Raw genomic sequence first — 18,444 nt, 5'->3', positions numbered from 1 at the left:
TGTGAATTTGTAACATTTCAAAAGCATATCATGGGAAACGTTTTTACAAATCAACCCAGATGTAAGATGCCTAGCAAGTTATATAATTTATTAGTTTTTACCCTACTTTTCTTTCTGAAGGTTTACTTAATAATGAACTAAGCTACATTTCTTCTTAAAGTTAAATTTAATCTTACAAATTACAAATAGCTGTGAAAAGAAGAGAAGCAAAAGCAAAGGAGAAAAGGAAAGATATAAGCATCTGAATGCAGAGTTCCAAAGAATAGCAAGAAGAGATAAGAAAGCCTTCCATAGCAATCAATGTAAAGAAATAGAGGAAAACAACAGAATGGGAAAGACTAGAGATTTCTTCAAGAAAATTAGAGATACCAAGGGAACATTTCATGGAAAGATGGTCTCGATAAACGACAGAAATGGTATGGACATAACAGAAGCAGAAGATATTAAGAAGAGATGGCAAGAATACACAGAACTATACAAAAAAGATCTTCATGACCCGTGATCACTGACCTAGAGCCAGACGTCCTGGAATGTGAAGTCAAGTGGGCCTTAGAAAGCATCACTACGAACAAAGTTAGTGGAGATGATGGAATTCCAGTTGAGCTATTTCAAATCCTGAAAGATGATGCTGTGAAAGTGCTGCACTCAATATGTCAGCAAATGTGGAAAACTCAGCAGTGGCCACAGGACTGGAAAAGGTCAGTTTTCATTCCAATCCCAAAGAAAGGCAATGCCAAAGAATGCTCAAACTACTGTACAATTGCACTCATCTCACACGCTAGTAAAGTAATGCTCAAAATTCTCCAAGCCAGGCTTCAGCAATACGTGAACCGTGAACTTCCAGATGTTCAAGCTGGTTTTAGAAAAGGCAGAGGAACCAGAGATCAAATTGCCAACATCCGCTGGATCATGGAAAAAGCAAGAGAGTTCCAGTAAAACATCTATTTCTGCTTTATTGACTATGCCAAAGCCTTTGACTGTGTGGATCACAATAAACTGTGGAAAATTCTGAAAGAGATGGGAATACCAGACCACCTGACCTGCCTCTTGAGAAACCTGTATGCAGGTCAGGAAGCAACAGTTAGAACTGGACATGGAACAACAGACTGGTTCCAAATAGGAAAAGGAGTACGTCAAGGCTGTATATTGTCACCCTGTTTATTTAACTTATATGCAGAGTACATCATGAGAAACGCTGGGCTGGAAGAAACACAAGCTGGAATCAAGATTGCCGGGAGAAATATCAATAACCTCAGATATGCAGATGACACCACCCTTATGGCAGAAAGTGAAGAGGAACTAAAAAGTCTCTTGATGAAAGTGAAAGTAGAGAGTGAAAAAGTTGGCTTAAAGCTCAACATTCAGAAAACGAAGATCATGGTATCTGGTCCCATCACTTCATGGGAAATAGATGGGCAAACAGTGGAAACAGTGTCAGACTTTATTTTTTGGGCTCCAAAATCACTGCAGATGGTGCCTGCAGCCATGAAATTAAAAGACGCTTACTCCTTGGAAGGAAAGTTATGACCAACCTAGATAGCATATTCAAAAGCAGAGACATTACTTTGCCAACAAAGGTCCATCTAGTCAAGGCTATGGTTTTTCCAGTGGTCATGTATGGATGTGAGAGTTGGACTATGAAGAAAGCTGAGCGCCAAAGAATTGATGCTTTTGAACTGTGGTGCTAGAGAAGACTCTTGAGAGTCCCTTGGACTGCAAGGAGATCCAACCAGTCCATTGTGAAGGAGATCAGCCCTGGGATTTCTTTGGAAGGAATGATGCTAAAGCTGAAACTCCAGTACTTTGGCCACACATGCAAAGAGTTGACTCATTGGAAAAGACTCTGATGCTGGGAGGGATTGGGGGCAGGAGGAGAAGGGGACGACAGAGGATGAGATGGCTGGATAGCATCACTGACTCGATGGACTGAGTCTGAGTGAACTCCGGGAGTTGGTGATGGACAGGGAGGCCTGGCATGCTGCGATTCATGGGGTCGCAAAGAGTGGGACATGACTGAGCAACTGAACTGAACTGAAGCTACATTTCTTCATAAAGTTAAATTTAATCAGAATATTTTTTAAATGAGGTGTTATCTTGCTCAGAGGGTATCAAACTTTACAGCACACAAGGCAATATAAAACAGTAAATATAGCAGTAAAACACAGGTGTGTCATAATTTCAGAATGCAAAATCTACTCAAGAAAAGTTAGCTGACAATTTTACACCCTCATAAATAGTGAGTCACTTCACCATGGACTAATGAAAACATGGACTAACACTATCTTTAAACTGGCATTCAGGGACAAAAGTCTTCTCATTTTACAGATAAAGAATCCTGGAACTTGAGAGACTATGTGAAAGAGATCACCAAGAGATCACTAAGCTTGTTACTGGTAGGGCTAGAACTAGCATCAAAGTCTTCTTTCCACCAAATCACCAGTTAAACTCTAGCTAAAATTCTGTCCCAAGTCAGGAATACTATATTCACATTTCTGTGGATTAGTTTAAAAACTATGTCAAGCTAAAGATATCTACTCTGATCTACCAATAAAAAACCTATACACCCAGATAGTTTTATAGGTAAATTCTATCTAACAGATAATACTCATTTATTACAGTTATTCCACCACTCTAATTGCAGAAAGCAAAGGGAAACTATAGAGCCTCTTGAAAGGTGAAAGAGGAGAGTGAAAAAGCTGGCTTAAAACTCAAAATTCATAAAACTAAAATCATGGCATTCCAGTCCCATTACTTCATGGCTAATAGATGGGGAAAAAGTGGAACAGTGGCAGATTTTATTTTCTTGGACTCCAAAATCACTGCAGATGGTAACTGCAGCCATGAAACTGAAAGATGCTTACTGCCTGAAGAAAAGCTGTAACAAACCTAGAAAGTGTATTAAAAAGCAGAGACACCACTTTGCCGACAAAGTCAAAGCTATGGTTTTCTCAGTAGTCATGTATGGATGTGAGAGTTACTATAAAGAAGGTGCCGAAGAATTGATGCTTCGAACTGTGGTATTGGAGAAGACTCTTGAGAGTCCCTTGTACAGCAAGGAGATCAAATCAATAAACCCTAAAGGAAATCAACACTGAATATTCATGAAGGACTGATGCTGAAGGTGAAGCTCCAATACTCTGGCCACCTGATGCGAAGAGTTGACTCACTGGAATGAGAAAGATTGAGGGCAGGAGAAGGGGGCAACAGAGGATGAGACGATTGGATGGCATTACCGACTCAAAGGATGTGAGTTTGAGCAAACTCCAGAAGATAGTGAAAGACAAGGAAGCCTGGCGTGTTGCAGTCCCTGGGGTTGCATAGAGTCAGACACAACTTAGCAACTGAATAACAAATATCAAAAAAGAAGATGTCAATGTCACAAATCCTTTTTGACAAGATGTTACACTCCAAGCTCCAAACATGATAAAATGGCGTGAAAAGGAAAAACACAGCTCAATTTCATTTAAGAAAGTAGATGTAAAAAGTATTGATAAATAAGTCTTAACTCTTAAAGAATGTTTACTGTGAAACAGGTACTGTTGTAAACTCTTCATGTATATTAAATCATGTTTATTCTCACAACAACCATTTGAAAGGTATATTATCATTATATCCACTTATATAGAAGGAAACAGGGCATCAAGAAATTTCCTCAAGGTAATATAATTAGTAAGTGATATCCAAAGTAGAATCCAAATCCAGGCAATTTGGCTCAAAAATATTAGGAAAATAGCCTAGCTATGTATTAAGCTAAAACATGTAGGAATTATCCCAGGAATATAAGGACTGTCCAGCATAAGTCATTATATTAACAAATAAAAGAAGAAAAAAGATCAGGGTGGTAATGGAGGCTTTAAAACATTTTAATATAATACACATTTTTGATAAAAATAGTCTTACTCAAATGATATTTATCACAAATAACATCAAACAATAGATAAAACTAGTAAGTTACATGAGGAGTTGTCTAGTTCATTAATGAAGTCTCAGTGCCTACACCAGTACCTGCCACATATTTGTCATATAAATATTTAAAAAAGAAAAAATTCCCTCCATATTAGAAATAAGATTGGTATACCTATTGTGACTCTATTATCCTACATTATTTATGAAGTTCTACTTAGTGTAGCAATACTTTAAACATTGGAACAGAAAGAAAAGGTATATTAATTTCCAGATTATACAATTACATCATTAGGAAACTCAAAAGATATAAGTTATTAGAACAATTATAAGCATTCAGATTTCTTTGGAAGGAATGATGTTAAAGCTGAAACTCCAGTACTTTGGCCACCTCATGAGAAGAGTTGACTCATTGGAAAAGACTCTGATGCTGGGAGGGATTGGGGGCAGGAGGAGAAGGGGACGACAGAGAATGAGATGGCTGGATGGCATCACGGACTCGATGGACTGAGTCTGAGTGAACTCCGGGAGTTGGTGATGGACAGGGAGGCCTGGCATGTTGCGATTCATGGGGTCGCAAAGAGTCGGACACGACTGAGCGACTGAACTGAACTGAACTGAACTGTAGGGGGGCAGATACAAGATAAATATACAAAACTCAATTTTTCTTTATATGAAAAATAACCAATTAAAATGAAAGAAAATAGTGTCTGAGACTATGAAAGACAAGGGATAAATTTAACCAGAAGGATATAAAATCTAAATGAAGAAAACTATAACATGCTCTTGAATGTAAAACAAGACATATATGAACAGATATGAAATCTTATTAAAGAGCAAAATGAAATATAATAAAGGCACTCCCAACAAAATCTTTGCTGAAAGATATAGCTGGAAGAATAATAATACACAAGGATTTCTTTTAAGTTTAAAAAGAATAGAGAGAGAAGACCTTCCCTACCACACAGCAAAACATATACAGAATTGCCATAATAATGATTATTACTCTTACTACTGTTTTAGCAGATAATATTTATTGAGAGTTTATTATGTATTTGGCATCCTCTAAGTACATTTCATGTAAATGATTCTCAAAATATTTGGCCAAGGCAACATTCAAAGCAGGCAAGGGTTCACTAGAGTGGAGAGGCAACTGGTACATCATTTTGGAAAAGTAATTTGTCTATCTTATTCATTTCTTTAAATATTTACGGAATGGCCAATCTTTACCAGGTACTATACTAGATATCAGGAACATGGCAATGAAAAAGATAGACCACTGAATGAAACATATATCCTAGTCTAAGGAGACAGATGATCATAAGAACATATATCCTACTGTTATGAAACATATATCCTAGTATAAGGAGACAGATGATCATAAGAAAACCAACATGATGGTCTAAAGATGTTAGAAAATACACTAGGTGATATAATATGACAGGAGCCAACCAGAAGAGGGTGGGGAGGCTACCTTTTATCAATGCCTAAGAAACCATCTCTGAAAAAAAAAATATTTAAGTAGGACACTGAGTTGAGAAGAGGACAGCCATATAACAAGCTGGAAGAATATTCCAGACAGGCATAGGACAAAAAGCCATGAGCTGGGACTGGATCAGAATGTTCAAGGGACAGAAAGAAGGCCAACAAGACTGGAATAGAGGAAACAGGTGTACAGCAGTAAGTGGATGTTTACATTCTGACCAGCAGTACCACTTACAGAACTCTATCCTATAGCAACAATAGCCAGTATATAGAAAACTGTGCAAAATAATGCTAATGCTAGATGGTTTGTAAAAGAAAAACAGCTGGGAAAACTGAAATGTTGACCATTTGGGGAACAACTAACTGAGTTGATCATGGTAAAACATAAACTACACAGTTAATGAAAAGAGTCAGGTGGTAATATATATAATGGTCTGGTAAGATGTCCTAGAGCTAAGTGGAAAAAAAGCAAGGAGATCAATAAATATTACGTGACTCCACTCTTCTTTAATGAGACTCCCAAACTATGTATTAGGAATTTTAACTGTGAAGTTCGCTCCTGGATGAATTCCACTTTGCTTCCTCTTACTCCAAGCAAACGTCCTCCTACACACTTTCCTCCCAGCACTTTCACGAATTAATTCCCTGCCAGCATTTCAGCTCACCTCAGCCTATTGCTTGCTTCTTTACCTAGAAACATGAACAGCATTACAAAAATTTTAAGAGTACAGAGGGTAACATTTTCCTAAATTGAAAAACAAAGAAACAACAAAAAAAATACTATAGACTAATTATGAAATGACTGAATCAGCTCTAATTGTTTTAGGATAGTCAGGTGGTGTCATAAACTTAATTTATTTAAAAATCATAAATCATATTATTATGAGCAATTACAGGCAACTGATCATTCCGTTGGTCATTATATTACTAAAAGTATAAATCTTACCTCTACTTTTGTTCGATAGAGAACGAGTCGTTTCAGGCCGCACAACTTGGCGATGTGGCTGAAAGCTTGAGGTGGTAGTTTATCACAGGAGGAGAGATTTAAGTCCTGTAGATTTGGGCACATCTCAGAAATAATCTCCAAGCAAGTTTCATTAAGGAAGTGGCTGCAGGATAATTCAAGGCGCACTAATTCAGATCCACAGACCTTCAGAAACCTGTAAACACAATGCTCTGTGTGAATTTCATAAAACTAAAACATATTTTTTGCAAGCACTTTGGAATTATATCAACTCTAAGCAGACACCCTCAGAATAGATTTCTATCAGGGAAAATAAAAAAAACTTGTTTCACTTAAATTCTCATTTACTGCCTGCCGAAACAGGCATGGTTAGGCTACAATAAATCAACCTGAGAAGATAAAATGGATTCATATCACATAAAAAGTCAGCTACTGTTAAGTGGGAAATTAAGAAAGCAAGAGGGTGTATTTCTTCTACTTACCTGTAATTCACACCTGAGCTGGTAGAGCCAACAAACAAAATATAACAAAACTCTCAACTTCTGGAAGATATTTCTTCCTAAACAGTACCCTAAACAGTACTGGATAATTTATTTTGAACAAGGCACACAAAGTGACCGCTCTAACTAAATGACCTCAAAACAGATCCGACTAGCCTCCTCTCAACTCAGAAAACTTCTGGGTTGCGTCAGTCGTGTCCGACTGTGCGACCCCACAGACGGCAGCCCACCGGGCTTGCCGTCCAAGGGATTCTCCATAGACAGAAAAGTTTGGTGGATTCCTCTGTTCATGTGGTCGCAGAGGCGGATGTGACTAAGGGTGTGTGCACATGTGCGCGCATTTGTGCACACACCCACCCGCACACACACAGCACTCCCTCAGCAGTAGAAGGCAGACTAGAAACATGTAACAGCACTCACCACACTGCTTGTGGTTTTGAACATTCTACAATAACGTGAAAGAAGTCTGTAAAGGCCAGAGTACCCCACAAATATTAACAATGAAATCTTAGCCAACACACAAACAATAAAAAATGTAATCGCTACACATTTATTTTAAATATTGCATATAAGTCAGTAGCCCACACAGCTTATTTACACCCAAACATCCAAGAACATCTGCTTATTCTTAATCCATTGCAGTCTATGTTCTGCTTTCCCTAAATTCATCCTTTCCTTTTAAATGCCAAATCAAAGGGCCTTTTTTTCCAGCCCTTGTATTACTTGATTTATTGGAGCATCTCACACCATTTCACACGCCCTCCCCTTCCTTCAAACTCTCGGGCACTCTTCAAGCTGTCCCCTCACCTTGATCTCCTCCCACGTGTTTCACTACTGTTCTCTGCTACTGTACTGGCTAAAAGGACAGTTTACATCAAGCACCTTCAGGGATTCACTCAACAAATATTAACTGAGCTCCTACTATGACCCTGCGTTACTCTAGACACTGGGAAGTTGGCGGTGGGCAAAGTCCCTGCTCTCATGGAGCTTACTTACATTTCAGTAGGAGAGGCAGACCATGAACAAATAAATGAGTAAAATTAATAGTATATTAGAGAGTGAAGAGTGCCAAGAAGAAAAGAAAAGCAGAGAAGGACAACAGAAAGTGTGAAGAGTAGACAGGGAAGCCTCACTGAGGTGAGTCAAGAGAAGCGAGAGGGGGAGCAAAGCAGTTCCCCAGAGAAGTGGCAAGCCGGCAGCAGCAAGGATGACAGCTCAGAGGCAGGGCACCTCAGACAATGCCTAGAGTTGGGAACTGCAAGCAGGCACAAAGTGAGAGGCAGATGGGAGCAGATCGGAGTGGTAAGGGGCAGGTCATACAGTGTGTATCCTATAAAGACTCAGGCTTTTATTTTGAGGGAGACAGGATTCTCAGACATCAGAGGGTTTTTGAGCAGAGGTGTGGCACCACTTGCTTGTGTTTTAACAGGATCACTCTGGTTTCTGTGTGGAGAATAAGCTGAAGGGGAACAGGGGTGAAAACTGGGAGATCATCAGGACACCATAACCATATTCAGGGAAGAGGGGATGGTGCACTGGATGGAGGTGGTGGCGCTGATTGTGGTGCTCAATATTCAGACTGGGGATCTATTTCAAAGGGAAGCAATGGGTACTAAATTAACAACGTATCTTCTACACGCTGAACTGAATGAACTCAGCTCCTCTATTTCTCAACCAAAATTCATTCTTCTGTTAACCGTAATTGCCTTATTTACTGATTTATTTACATTGAGTCTATCTGTGGTATACTTAGTACTTAGCATGATGTCAGATGCATAAAAACACTTGATGAATTTGCTGAATAACTCTTCCAATCATGAAAATGCATTTGAGGAATTTAAATTTCCTCTACTCTGGAGCAGACTAGGTTCTATGGACTCAGTATTTTTCCTTTAAGAGGGTCAAACTAGGACATATAACAAAATGAACATTTTTACCTTACTTTGAATATACATTATAGTTATGGCTAGTTCATCATCATTTAGAAGCTAGCAATCTAGAAATGAATGTAGGGCACCAGAGATCTAGAGTATCCTATTTGGATTTGATCCTTCTAAAATTATTTGCAGATTATAAAAGTTAAATGAGTATATTAACTCTTAAAATCTTTAGGCATCTTATCTATTGAAGGTCTTCATTATTTGGCAAAGCACTTTGTTCTACAGTTCTTTTCAGTATTAGACTTGGAATGCTTTGACACCCCTTGTCTCTTTTCTCTCATTAATGAACTCTTCCCTTCTAAAGATAGCAAGCCAATCATCAGAAAGCTGTTAATAGACTAGAAAACTTCCCAAATTGATTTAATGAATGATAGAATTTGGAAGCACAATAATGACAATGATCATGCTTATATCACCTTTATGACTCTCTCCCTTTTTCTATATCCTATATTTTTATTATTTAGTCAATATCCCCATAGTCAACTCTTCCTTAACTTATGAGATCTACACCACCGGCTTTTTCATATTTCCACTACAAGAAGGCAGAAATAGCAGAATCAATTAATTAGCTGAACACAACTCATTTCCTTCCTTAATGTTCCTCATAAAGTTTTAACACATAATAACAGATCTTAGTCATCTATTTATTCATCTCAGTTGTAATACTGGTCACCTGAAAAGAGAACTATAGCTTGTTTATTTCCTGAAGCCTGTTCATTTCATCTTATGAATTCTCATCAAGTATTTCTTGATATTGAGGATATTATGAGAAAACCTAAGTTCAGATAAACAATCCCAAACTAGGTCTCCTGCTATGAGAAAAGGAGTCTCTGGAGAGAGAAATAAATTGCCTATCCTTATAAGGTGAATTAATTTGTCCAGAGTGATACAGGTACATAAGAAGTAATTTACTAAATGGTAATTTGTACCCTAAAATAATTAACATTAAGTGAATAAATGATTTAATCTGAGTTTATTCATCACAAAATAAAAGGCACCAAACCTTACAACCTGCCTCAAGTTTCAAGGTAAAGAGGAGAATTAGGTATAAATATCCATGGCTCTGAATCCTAATCTCATGTTTTGTAGCTGGCCCTCACTGAGTTTTATAAAACAGTATATTTAAGATATTTTTAATTCCAAATACCTGGAGCATTATTTACTATATCAGATCCAAAATAAAGTTATTAAAAACAAAACTTCTTGCTTAACTGTGTACGGCACCATCCAGCAATGGTAGAAGGACATGAAAAGAAACTGTCGTAAATGGTCTTTAATCTCTAGAAGTTGACCATCAAAAAGATACAACAGTGTAAAACACTGGCAGGCAACTGAATAAACAAATATATGAATACGCAAAAAGCTCTCTATTCCATAAAACTGTAGTTTTGTGTCAAAACATCAAGTCCTTAAACCTAAAAAGCATCCAACAATGTTTTCTGAAGGGAACAAGTAGATGGGCTAGGGGTAGAAATCTCTACATAACTGAGGTGGCGCTCAAGGTGATTAGTTTGAGCAACTATCTGAAGAAAAACTATAGCATAAAAAAATGAGTCTAAGGCTTTTTGAACATCAAAATGGTATAATTAAGCCTCAGAGCACAAACAAACAGGGTGGCAAAGGAATATCCAAGACTTTAGGGAGTGTATTGCAAGAGGAAAGTGTAATTACAATAGATGTGACTTTAATGAATAATGATATACATGAGCAGGACTTGAAGTTACAAGTCACAAATCTGTAGATAGAATAGGATTTTAATAACTGATTAAAAGTTTTAAGTTCTCATTATTCCACTTCCCCTGCTATTTTGAATAAAATAAATTTCTAACTTCTTTAAAATGCAGTGAAACAGTTTCAGTTTGTGAGGATAAGGTTTTTAGGCAACAAAAATTACCTATATCAAACTTTTCCCAAAGACTTGCTCAAAAGGCAACTCATCATCATCGGTTTCTAGTTCAAAAATGTACTTTTTTTCCCTTTAAAGTATTATAAATAAACCTTCTTCACAGTAACGAGCATAAATAGACCACACTTACTCATAGATTATTCATTAATAATCAAGCCATGAATATTTATTGTTTATTCTGGGAATGCTGCCTACAAGCCATAATGACTATCAATTCAGCAGTCAAGTCAAGGGGGCCAACAGTAATCAGTAGGCAAAGCTCCAGTATCTCCCATCCCCAAAAAGACTCTCTCTCTGTTATTTCAACTTTTTCTTTTCTTAATGGGAACAATGACTATGCTCAAAGGAATGCTATCAAGATACATGGTTTTACAGGCTGAAATACTCCTGTGAAATACGGAAAACTTAAATTTATGTATGTACTTTTGTGATTATTCAAACAACTCCACAGCAACTAAAGGGGCAAATTGAAAATGGAAGAGAAATTGCTGGTGAGAAAGTAGATTGGAGCTTTAAACTTATAAAAGAAGATCTTTATCCACTGCACGTCTAAAATTCTTAAAATAGCATTGTGAAGTTTTCTTCTAACAACTTATGTTTCTGCTAATGCACCAGAAGAAGCTACAAAAAGAGAATTTCTAAACACTGATTTAATATTATCTTTGTATTTTACTCATTATACTATGGGTATATGCCACATTTTGCCTAGGAAGTTGGACTTGGTCATTCATTACCGAAGTTTTCTTTAATGTCTTTACTCATTAGCTGCCTCCCTGCTATTTTATTTATAAAAATATAGGAATGATATGTTTAAATGTTTATCTTTATATCTGTATTGTTTTTGTAGTAGGAACTATATCATCTACCTCTTCACGTGGTCCACAATACTCACCATAATGCCTTACACACTACACACCAACAGTGAAAACACACACATAATAAGTCCCAAATAGTGGGAAACATTTAAGAAAGAGCTATGAGGGGAATTAAAATACCCCGAAGTCCTTATAAGGTAAAATACTGCTTACTGATACCAATGGTTCTATCTGCTCTCGGTTAGTCTTGGTTTATGATCCATAGTGTACTCTCTGAATATCCACAGTCATCATTAGCTTCAGTTCTTCTTGGTCCCATTAGCAGTGAGGACAGTTTGCCAATGAAGGGTGTGTTTGCAGAAAGGGAAACAGAAAGGACTAAGCTGTGTTCCAATGGAGAGCTGTCAAAAATCCAGCAATTTTCAAAATGTGGATTCTATCAAAATTCACCAAAATTACACTGCCAAAAAGAAACAACTCATTTTCTTACATATATATATAATACCTACTATTATATATATATATATCCCCTCTTAAGCAGATTTACATAATAAAAAATAATTTTGTATACACAGCATGTTACAGAATCTTTAGATTCTGACCCTCAAATCCCAGAATGCTTTATCTAAGAACCCCTTCCTCTAGTTCTGTTTCTGGCAGAAAAGAAAGAAACCCAGTGCATCCATGGTTTCAACATGTGCTGTAAGCCATTATTGCCTGTGTTTTTTTAATTTGATGCACAAACTATTAATATTAGCATTTTGAACACATTGGTGCTATTTCAAACATGATTTCATCTGAATCTAAGGTATCAAATATTTATTTCTGGAACTGCATCTTTAATTTTATACTCTAAGTCAAGGAGAAACAAAGCTCAAAATACAAATTTCTAATTCATAAGCCACTGGAATGCATCCACTTGGGGATGTGTGTAGGGAAAGCTGTAGTTCATTCTAACTTCTAAAAACACGATAGGCGATTATTCGTTAATCAAAAATAACAGGTAATTTCCCCAAAGTGTCTATTTCTTCATTATTTAACTTAATGAAATGGATTATACTGTAACTTACAATGAGAATAACCATCATCAAGGTTAAGAGAAAAACACCTGTTTGTATCACAAGAAAAAATGACTATGGCGTTGCTAAATGAATATGCACGCGTGCAGGCTTTCAAATGTTTAACAGGTGACATTTAATAGTAAGGAAACTAAATGCTTAAATAGAAAGGAGCAGAAACACCTGGGCAGGTCTGCAAGTGTGGTCGCCTATTTAACATGCAATTGCATTTTCAACATAATTAGTTTAAATGAGCTTCTAAATTTGGGTGATGTATTGCACATGTAATTAAGATTTAATTAAAAATGTTCTATAATAAATTGTTTTCCATTTCTGACAAATCACATTAGAGAGGTAGATTTTGATTTGGAAATAGTTCTTAAAATGTGTTAATCATCTGTGCTGAAAATACGAGAAAGAAAAAAAAAAAGGAGCTCTGTTGAAAGTTACTTGGGATTTTGAACAATTTGAGGTAAAGGACATAATTTCCCCTTCATCTTATGAAGCTGAGATGTAAGAGGATGGCGAAATGAACTCATCCACTTTTGTAAGCAGAAGCATTCTGAACAAGATACACAAATGTATTTCTCCTGATTTCTATAAAATACATGGTACATAATTTCAAACTTTTATTATGTTAACTACTATATAGTAAGTACAGTCTGCTGGTAAAATAACCTCAACGAGGTTTGGCACTAACCTGCTAAATCCCGCAACAGAGATGAATCCCCTATTGCCAGTCCAAGATAAATTAAGCCACTGCACAAGAGTGCAGCGAGCCTGCAGAAATTCTAGAGAGGTGTCATTCAGTTTTGCCCAGTACGGTTGCAGATTGAGGTGGATGTACTGCAGAGGATCACAGCAATGTTGGTTCAGTAGTTTGCAAGTCTGTGCTAATCTACACAGGTCTGGTAGTGTAAGGTGATTCAGAATCAGTTGAATGAGCTACATAAAACAGAGAAACCAAGTTCACCCAGACTGAAAAAAACAGTATCACTTTATGAAGCATATGATATGATCTAATAAAGAACAGTATCATACATTTTATAACAGTATTTTCACATACTAAATAAATCAATATTCAACAGAATTATCCACATCAGTAGTACCCATACATACATAAGGCTATATATATTACATTTCAAGAGCGTTCACTGTATACTCAATTCATGTTAGCTACTCTTTTTTTTTTAACAGTGCAAAAAGTATATATTGGTAATCTATTGAATAATACAATTTTTCACAGACTTAACCCTTACTGAACATCGATTACACATCTATCACTGGTGATAGAAGAGCTCCCCCTCTCAGGGTTTTCGGAGTTCAGTGGGATGTTGATAAGGACAATGACTGTTTTAATAACTTTGCTAGGAGCATAGACTGCCACTAGAGCCTGACACAAGATACAAGCTTAACCGCAGTAAAAGTAGACTTAGACCACGAAGGCTCCACTTTTAAAGACTGAGGCAAAACTGCAGAGAGGAAAGACTAGTTGGTGGTGGATTAGGTCAGAGAGCCTCACAGAGGAGACTGGATTTACACAAAAAGCAATGAGGAGTCTCTAAGGGATTTGAGCTGCAGAGTGATAGAGTCAGATTTGTGTTTTAGCATTGCAGGGAGCACTCCTGGAGGCAGGAAGGGAAACCAGCCAGGGGGCAACTGCAGAATTCCAGGGAAGAGGAATCAGGAGCCTGCTTAAAGCCACTGGCAATGATGATGGGGTAGCTAACAAATACCAAAAAAAGTATTAAGGAGGAGGGAACAAAAAGATATTTATCTCTAATTCTAATAGTTTCTTTGAACTGTTAGTAGTTCAAGATTTGTTTTTTCTTAATGGTGAACAGTTGGGGGCTTCTAAACTAATTTGCAAAGAATCATAGCTAAGTAGCCTATTCTGAACCAAGAAACACAAAGAAAAAAAATCGAGTATTTGCTGAATGGTAAAAAAAGAAACCTCTAGATGAGAGAGAAGGATGACTTTTTCACTTAATGCAGTGCATTTATCTAGCTATACTTTTTGATTTGTGATTATGCCCTTTAACCTAAATGTTCTTCATCAATTTATTTAACTATGTAAGCCCGGTGTTATTTTCAGGTCAGAGTAACCCTGTTTGAGGCCAAAGTACAAAAAAGAGTGACAACAATATATTTAAAATAAGCTTAAAAAGTACATATAAAAATGCACATTGATTATACACATATTAAGTATAAGAAGGCTTGGGGTGTTTTGTTATTTATTTTTAACATGTGAACTTGACTTTTGAAAATAACATTAAGGGGTGTGGGTGTTTGTGTTATAAAAACAGGGAAATACAGGGAAATTAAAAATTAGTCTAAACTCTCACCATCCAGATGACATGCAAACTGTCGACACGCAAAATATTAAACAAATAACAAGAGAAAATTCAGGTAAAATATTAGAAAACCCAAACACTGCAGGCAGGTATAAAATGATAAGTTCTTCCCTCTCTACCCTCAAATCTAGTAATCCCTCAACCCCTTGGTAAACACTGCTAACAGTTTTTCTGCTCTTTTCCAGATAAATATGCATGAAATTCTATTCCTGGATTTGCACCAAAAGAATGATACTTTATACACTGTTCTTCACCTTGCTTTTCTCATTGAATGATGTATCTTGCAGATATTTCTACATTTGCACACACAAATCCACCCCATGCCACTTTGTAGATATGACACACTAATTCAACTAATTTCTCATTGATGTATTTCCTGGTTTGTTCCCTACTGTAAATAACACTGCAATATCATTGTGTGTATGTATGCATATCTTGATAAATTTTGCAAATATATCATAGGGTAAATTTCATGCACTTAAAAGTTTTGATATAAACACAAAATTGCCCTTCAGAATGTTTGCATCAATTTACACAAACAGTGTATAAAAGTACCCATTCACTCATAACCTATCCAGACTAGTATCAATACTTTTAATGTTGCCATCCTGAAAGGCAGGAAAAGGAAAAACATTAAAAAAAAATAATAATAACAAAAAAACAGCACAAAAATAGTAGGGCACTGTCATCTTAGAGTTTTGTTTGTTTTGCTTTTAACTACAGAAATATAACTCTTGCCAAGGGAGTTCCCAATGTTTCCTTCTTTCTTGTTGGTGTCTATTCTCTTCCATTTATTTCTCCCATAGCAATAGCCCACTGGGTCAAATAAGTAAGTTCTGTTCTGTCTTTTTAAAAGTTTACATGTGGCATGAAAAGATGCTCAACATCACTCATTATCAGAGAAATGCAAATCAAAACCACAATGAGGTACCATCTCACGCCAGTCAGAATGGCTGCCATCAAAAAGTCTACAAACAATAAATGCTGGAGAGGGTGTGGAGAAAAGGGAACCCTCTTACTTTGTTGGTGGGAATGCAAACTAGTACAGTCATTATGGAGAAAAGTGTGGGGATTCCTTAAAAAACTGGAAATAGAACTGCCATATGACCCAGCAATCCCACTGCTGGGCATATATACTGAGAAAACCAGAATTGAAAGAGGCACGTGTTCCCCAATGTTCACTGCAGCACTGTTCACAATAGCCAGGACGTGGAAGCAACCTAGATGTCCATCAGCAGACGAATGGATAAACAAGTTGTGGTACATATACATAATGGAAAATTATTCAGCTATAAGAAAGAACACATTTGAGTCAGTTCTAATGAGGTGGATGAAACTGGAGCCTATTATACAGAGTGAAGTAAGTCAGAAAGAAAAACACCAACACAGTATATTAATGCATACATATGGAATTTAGAAAGATGGTAACGATGACCCTATATGCAAGACAGCAAAAGAGACATAGTGTAAAGAACAGACTTTTGGACGCTATGGGAGAAGGCAAGCGTGGGATGATTTACTAGAATAGCATTGAAACATGTATATTACCATATGTGCAACAGATCGCCAGTCCAAGTTCAAAGCATGAAACAGTGCACTCAAAGCTGGTGCACTGGGACACCCAGAGGGATGGGGTGGGGAGGGAGGTGGGAGGGGGGTTCGGGACGAGGGGACACATGTACACCTGTGGCTGATTCATGTAAGTGTATGGCAAACACCGCCACAATACTGTAATTAGCCTCCAATTAAAATAAATATATTAAAAAAAAGTTTATGTGAGAATCTACCTTCATTGTTCACCCACAAATATCAGTACTAAGGCTTCATAATATATTTTATTCTCTGGTGGGACTAGGGCTCCCTCCATCACTCTTCTTTTCCAAAATTTTCCTGAGTATTTTCATAGTGTTTAGGTGAACTTTTATATTAAAAAATAAACACATTATGTTTGCATTTTACCTGGAACTTCATTGAACACATAGCTTTTATTAAAGAAAACTGATCTCTTTGTTGTGTCTTCCTACTCAAGAGCATGACATAATTTATCATTTAACTATCTTTTTTGATCCTAGAGTTCTTAAATCTATTGATTTTTTTTATCTATTAATTTTGTAACCTGCCAACTTACTTATTGTTCTGAATAGTTTTTGGTCTATTCTCCTGAGTGTTCTAATACATAATCATATTGTCTGCAAATGACAATAATTTTACAGCTTTCTTTTCAAAAATCACGCCTCTTATTTCTTTCTCCCATCTTCCAGCACTGGATAGTATATCCAGAACAATGTTAAGTAAAATTGTTGTCTTGTTCCTGACTCTAATTTGTATGTGAGCCAAAAATGTGAGGCACATATGTAATTTAAATTTTTTTTAGTAACTACAAGTTGTTAGAAGTCAAAAGACTCTAGTTAATAATACAGTACTGTATACTTGAAAGTTGCTTAGAGTAGATCTTAAGCATTCTCACCACAAACACTCACACAAAAGAGTTAAAAACGGGAGGTGATATATGTGTCAGTTATCTTGATCTTGGTAATCACTGCTGCTGCTGCTAATAAGTCACTTTGGTCATGTCAGACTCTGTGCGACCCCATAGACAGCAGCCCACCAGGCTCCGCCATCCCTGGGATTCTCCAGGCAAGAACACTGGAGTGGGTTGCTATACACAATGTATATCAAGCCATGTTGTACACTTTAAATACAAATAATTATATTTGTCAATTATTCCTCAATGAAATTAAAAAATAAAATAAATTAAAAAATAGGTGATACTAATTTTAATGTATTTTATTTGATGAGGTATTTAAAATGATCATCTCAACATGTGCTCAACCTAAAAATTATTACGGAGAAACTAAATCTTTTTTTGTCATATTAAGTCTTTGAAATCTTACGTGTATATTTTCAGCTTATTTTACTTAAGATTAGACATAAAGTACTCAATAGTACATGTGCTAGTGACTACCATACTGAACATTTCTAGTGTTTGATAATTAAATATGATGTTAGCTCTTGGTTACTAATACCTGGTAGTAGACAATTCATCAGATCAGATCAGATCAGTCGCTCAGTCGTGTCTAACTCTTTGCGACCCCATGAATCGCAGCACACCAGGCCTCCCTGTCCATCACCAACTCCCGGAGTTCACTCAGACTCACGTCCATCGAATCAGTGATGCCATCCAGCCATCTCATCCTCTGTCGTCCCCTTCTCCTCCTGCCCCCAATCCCTCCCAGCATCAGGGTTTTTTCCAATGAGTCAACTCTTCTCATGAGGTGGCCAAAGTACTGGAGTTTCAGCTTCAGCATCATTCCTTCCAAAGAAATCCCAGGGCTGATCTCCTTCACAATGGACTGGTTGGATCTCCTTGCAGTCCAAGGGACTCTCAAGAGTCTTCTTCAACACCACAGTTCAAAAGCATCAATTCTTCGGCGCTCAGCCTTCTTCACAGTCCAGCTCTCACATCCATACATGACCACGGGAAAAACCATGGCCTTGACTAGACGAACCTTTGTTGGC

The 18,444-nt window shown here is 36.9% G+C and overlaps 1 protein-coding gene across 3 annotated transcripts in view; it reads right to left on the bottom strand.

Moving 5' to 3' along the window:
- Positions 1-18,444, bottom strand: part of FBXL4 (F-box and leucine rich repeat protein 4) — a 75,552-nt gene that overhangs the window by 22,306 nt on the left and 34,802 nt on the right. For all 3 annotated transcript variants that reach the window (XM_027551359.1, XM_027551360.1, XM_027551361.1), the window contains exons 5-6: positions 13,272-13,516; positions 6,335-6,548 (exon numbers count right to left, since the gene is read on the bottom strand). In XM_027551359.1, the coding sequence (XP_027407160.1) occupies positions 6,335-6,548; positions 13,272-13,516 (459 nt within the window). The remainder of the gene's footprint in view (positions 1-6,334; positions 6,549-13,271; positions 13,517-18,444) is intronic.

Source organism: Bos indicus x Bos taurus, chromosome 9 (assembly GCF_003369695.1).
Source record: "Bos indicus x Bos taurus breed Angus x Brahman F1 hybrid chromosome 9, Bos_hybrid_MaternalHap_v2.0, whole genome shotgun sequence".
Lineage (NCBI taxonomy): Eukaryota > Metazoa > Chordata > Mammalia > Artiodactyla > Bovidae > Bos > Bos indicus x Bos taurus.
Note: the sequence above shows the minus strand (reverse complement) of the source record. Positions and strands in the feature narration are given on the sequence as shown.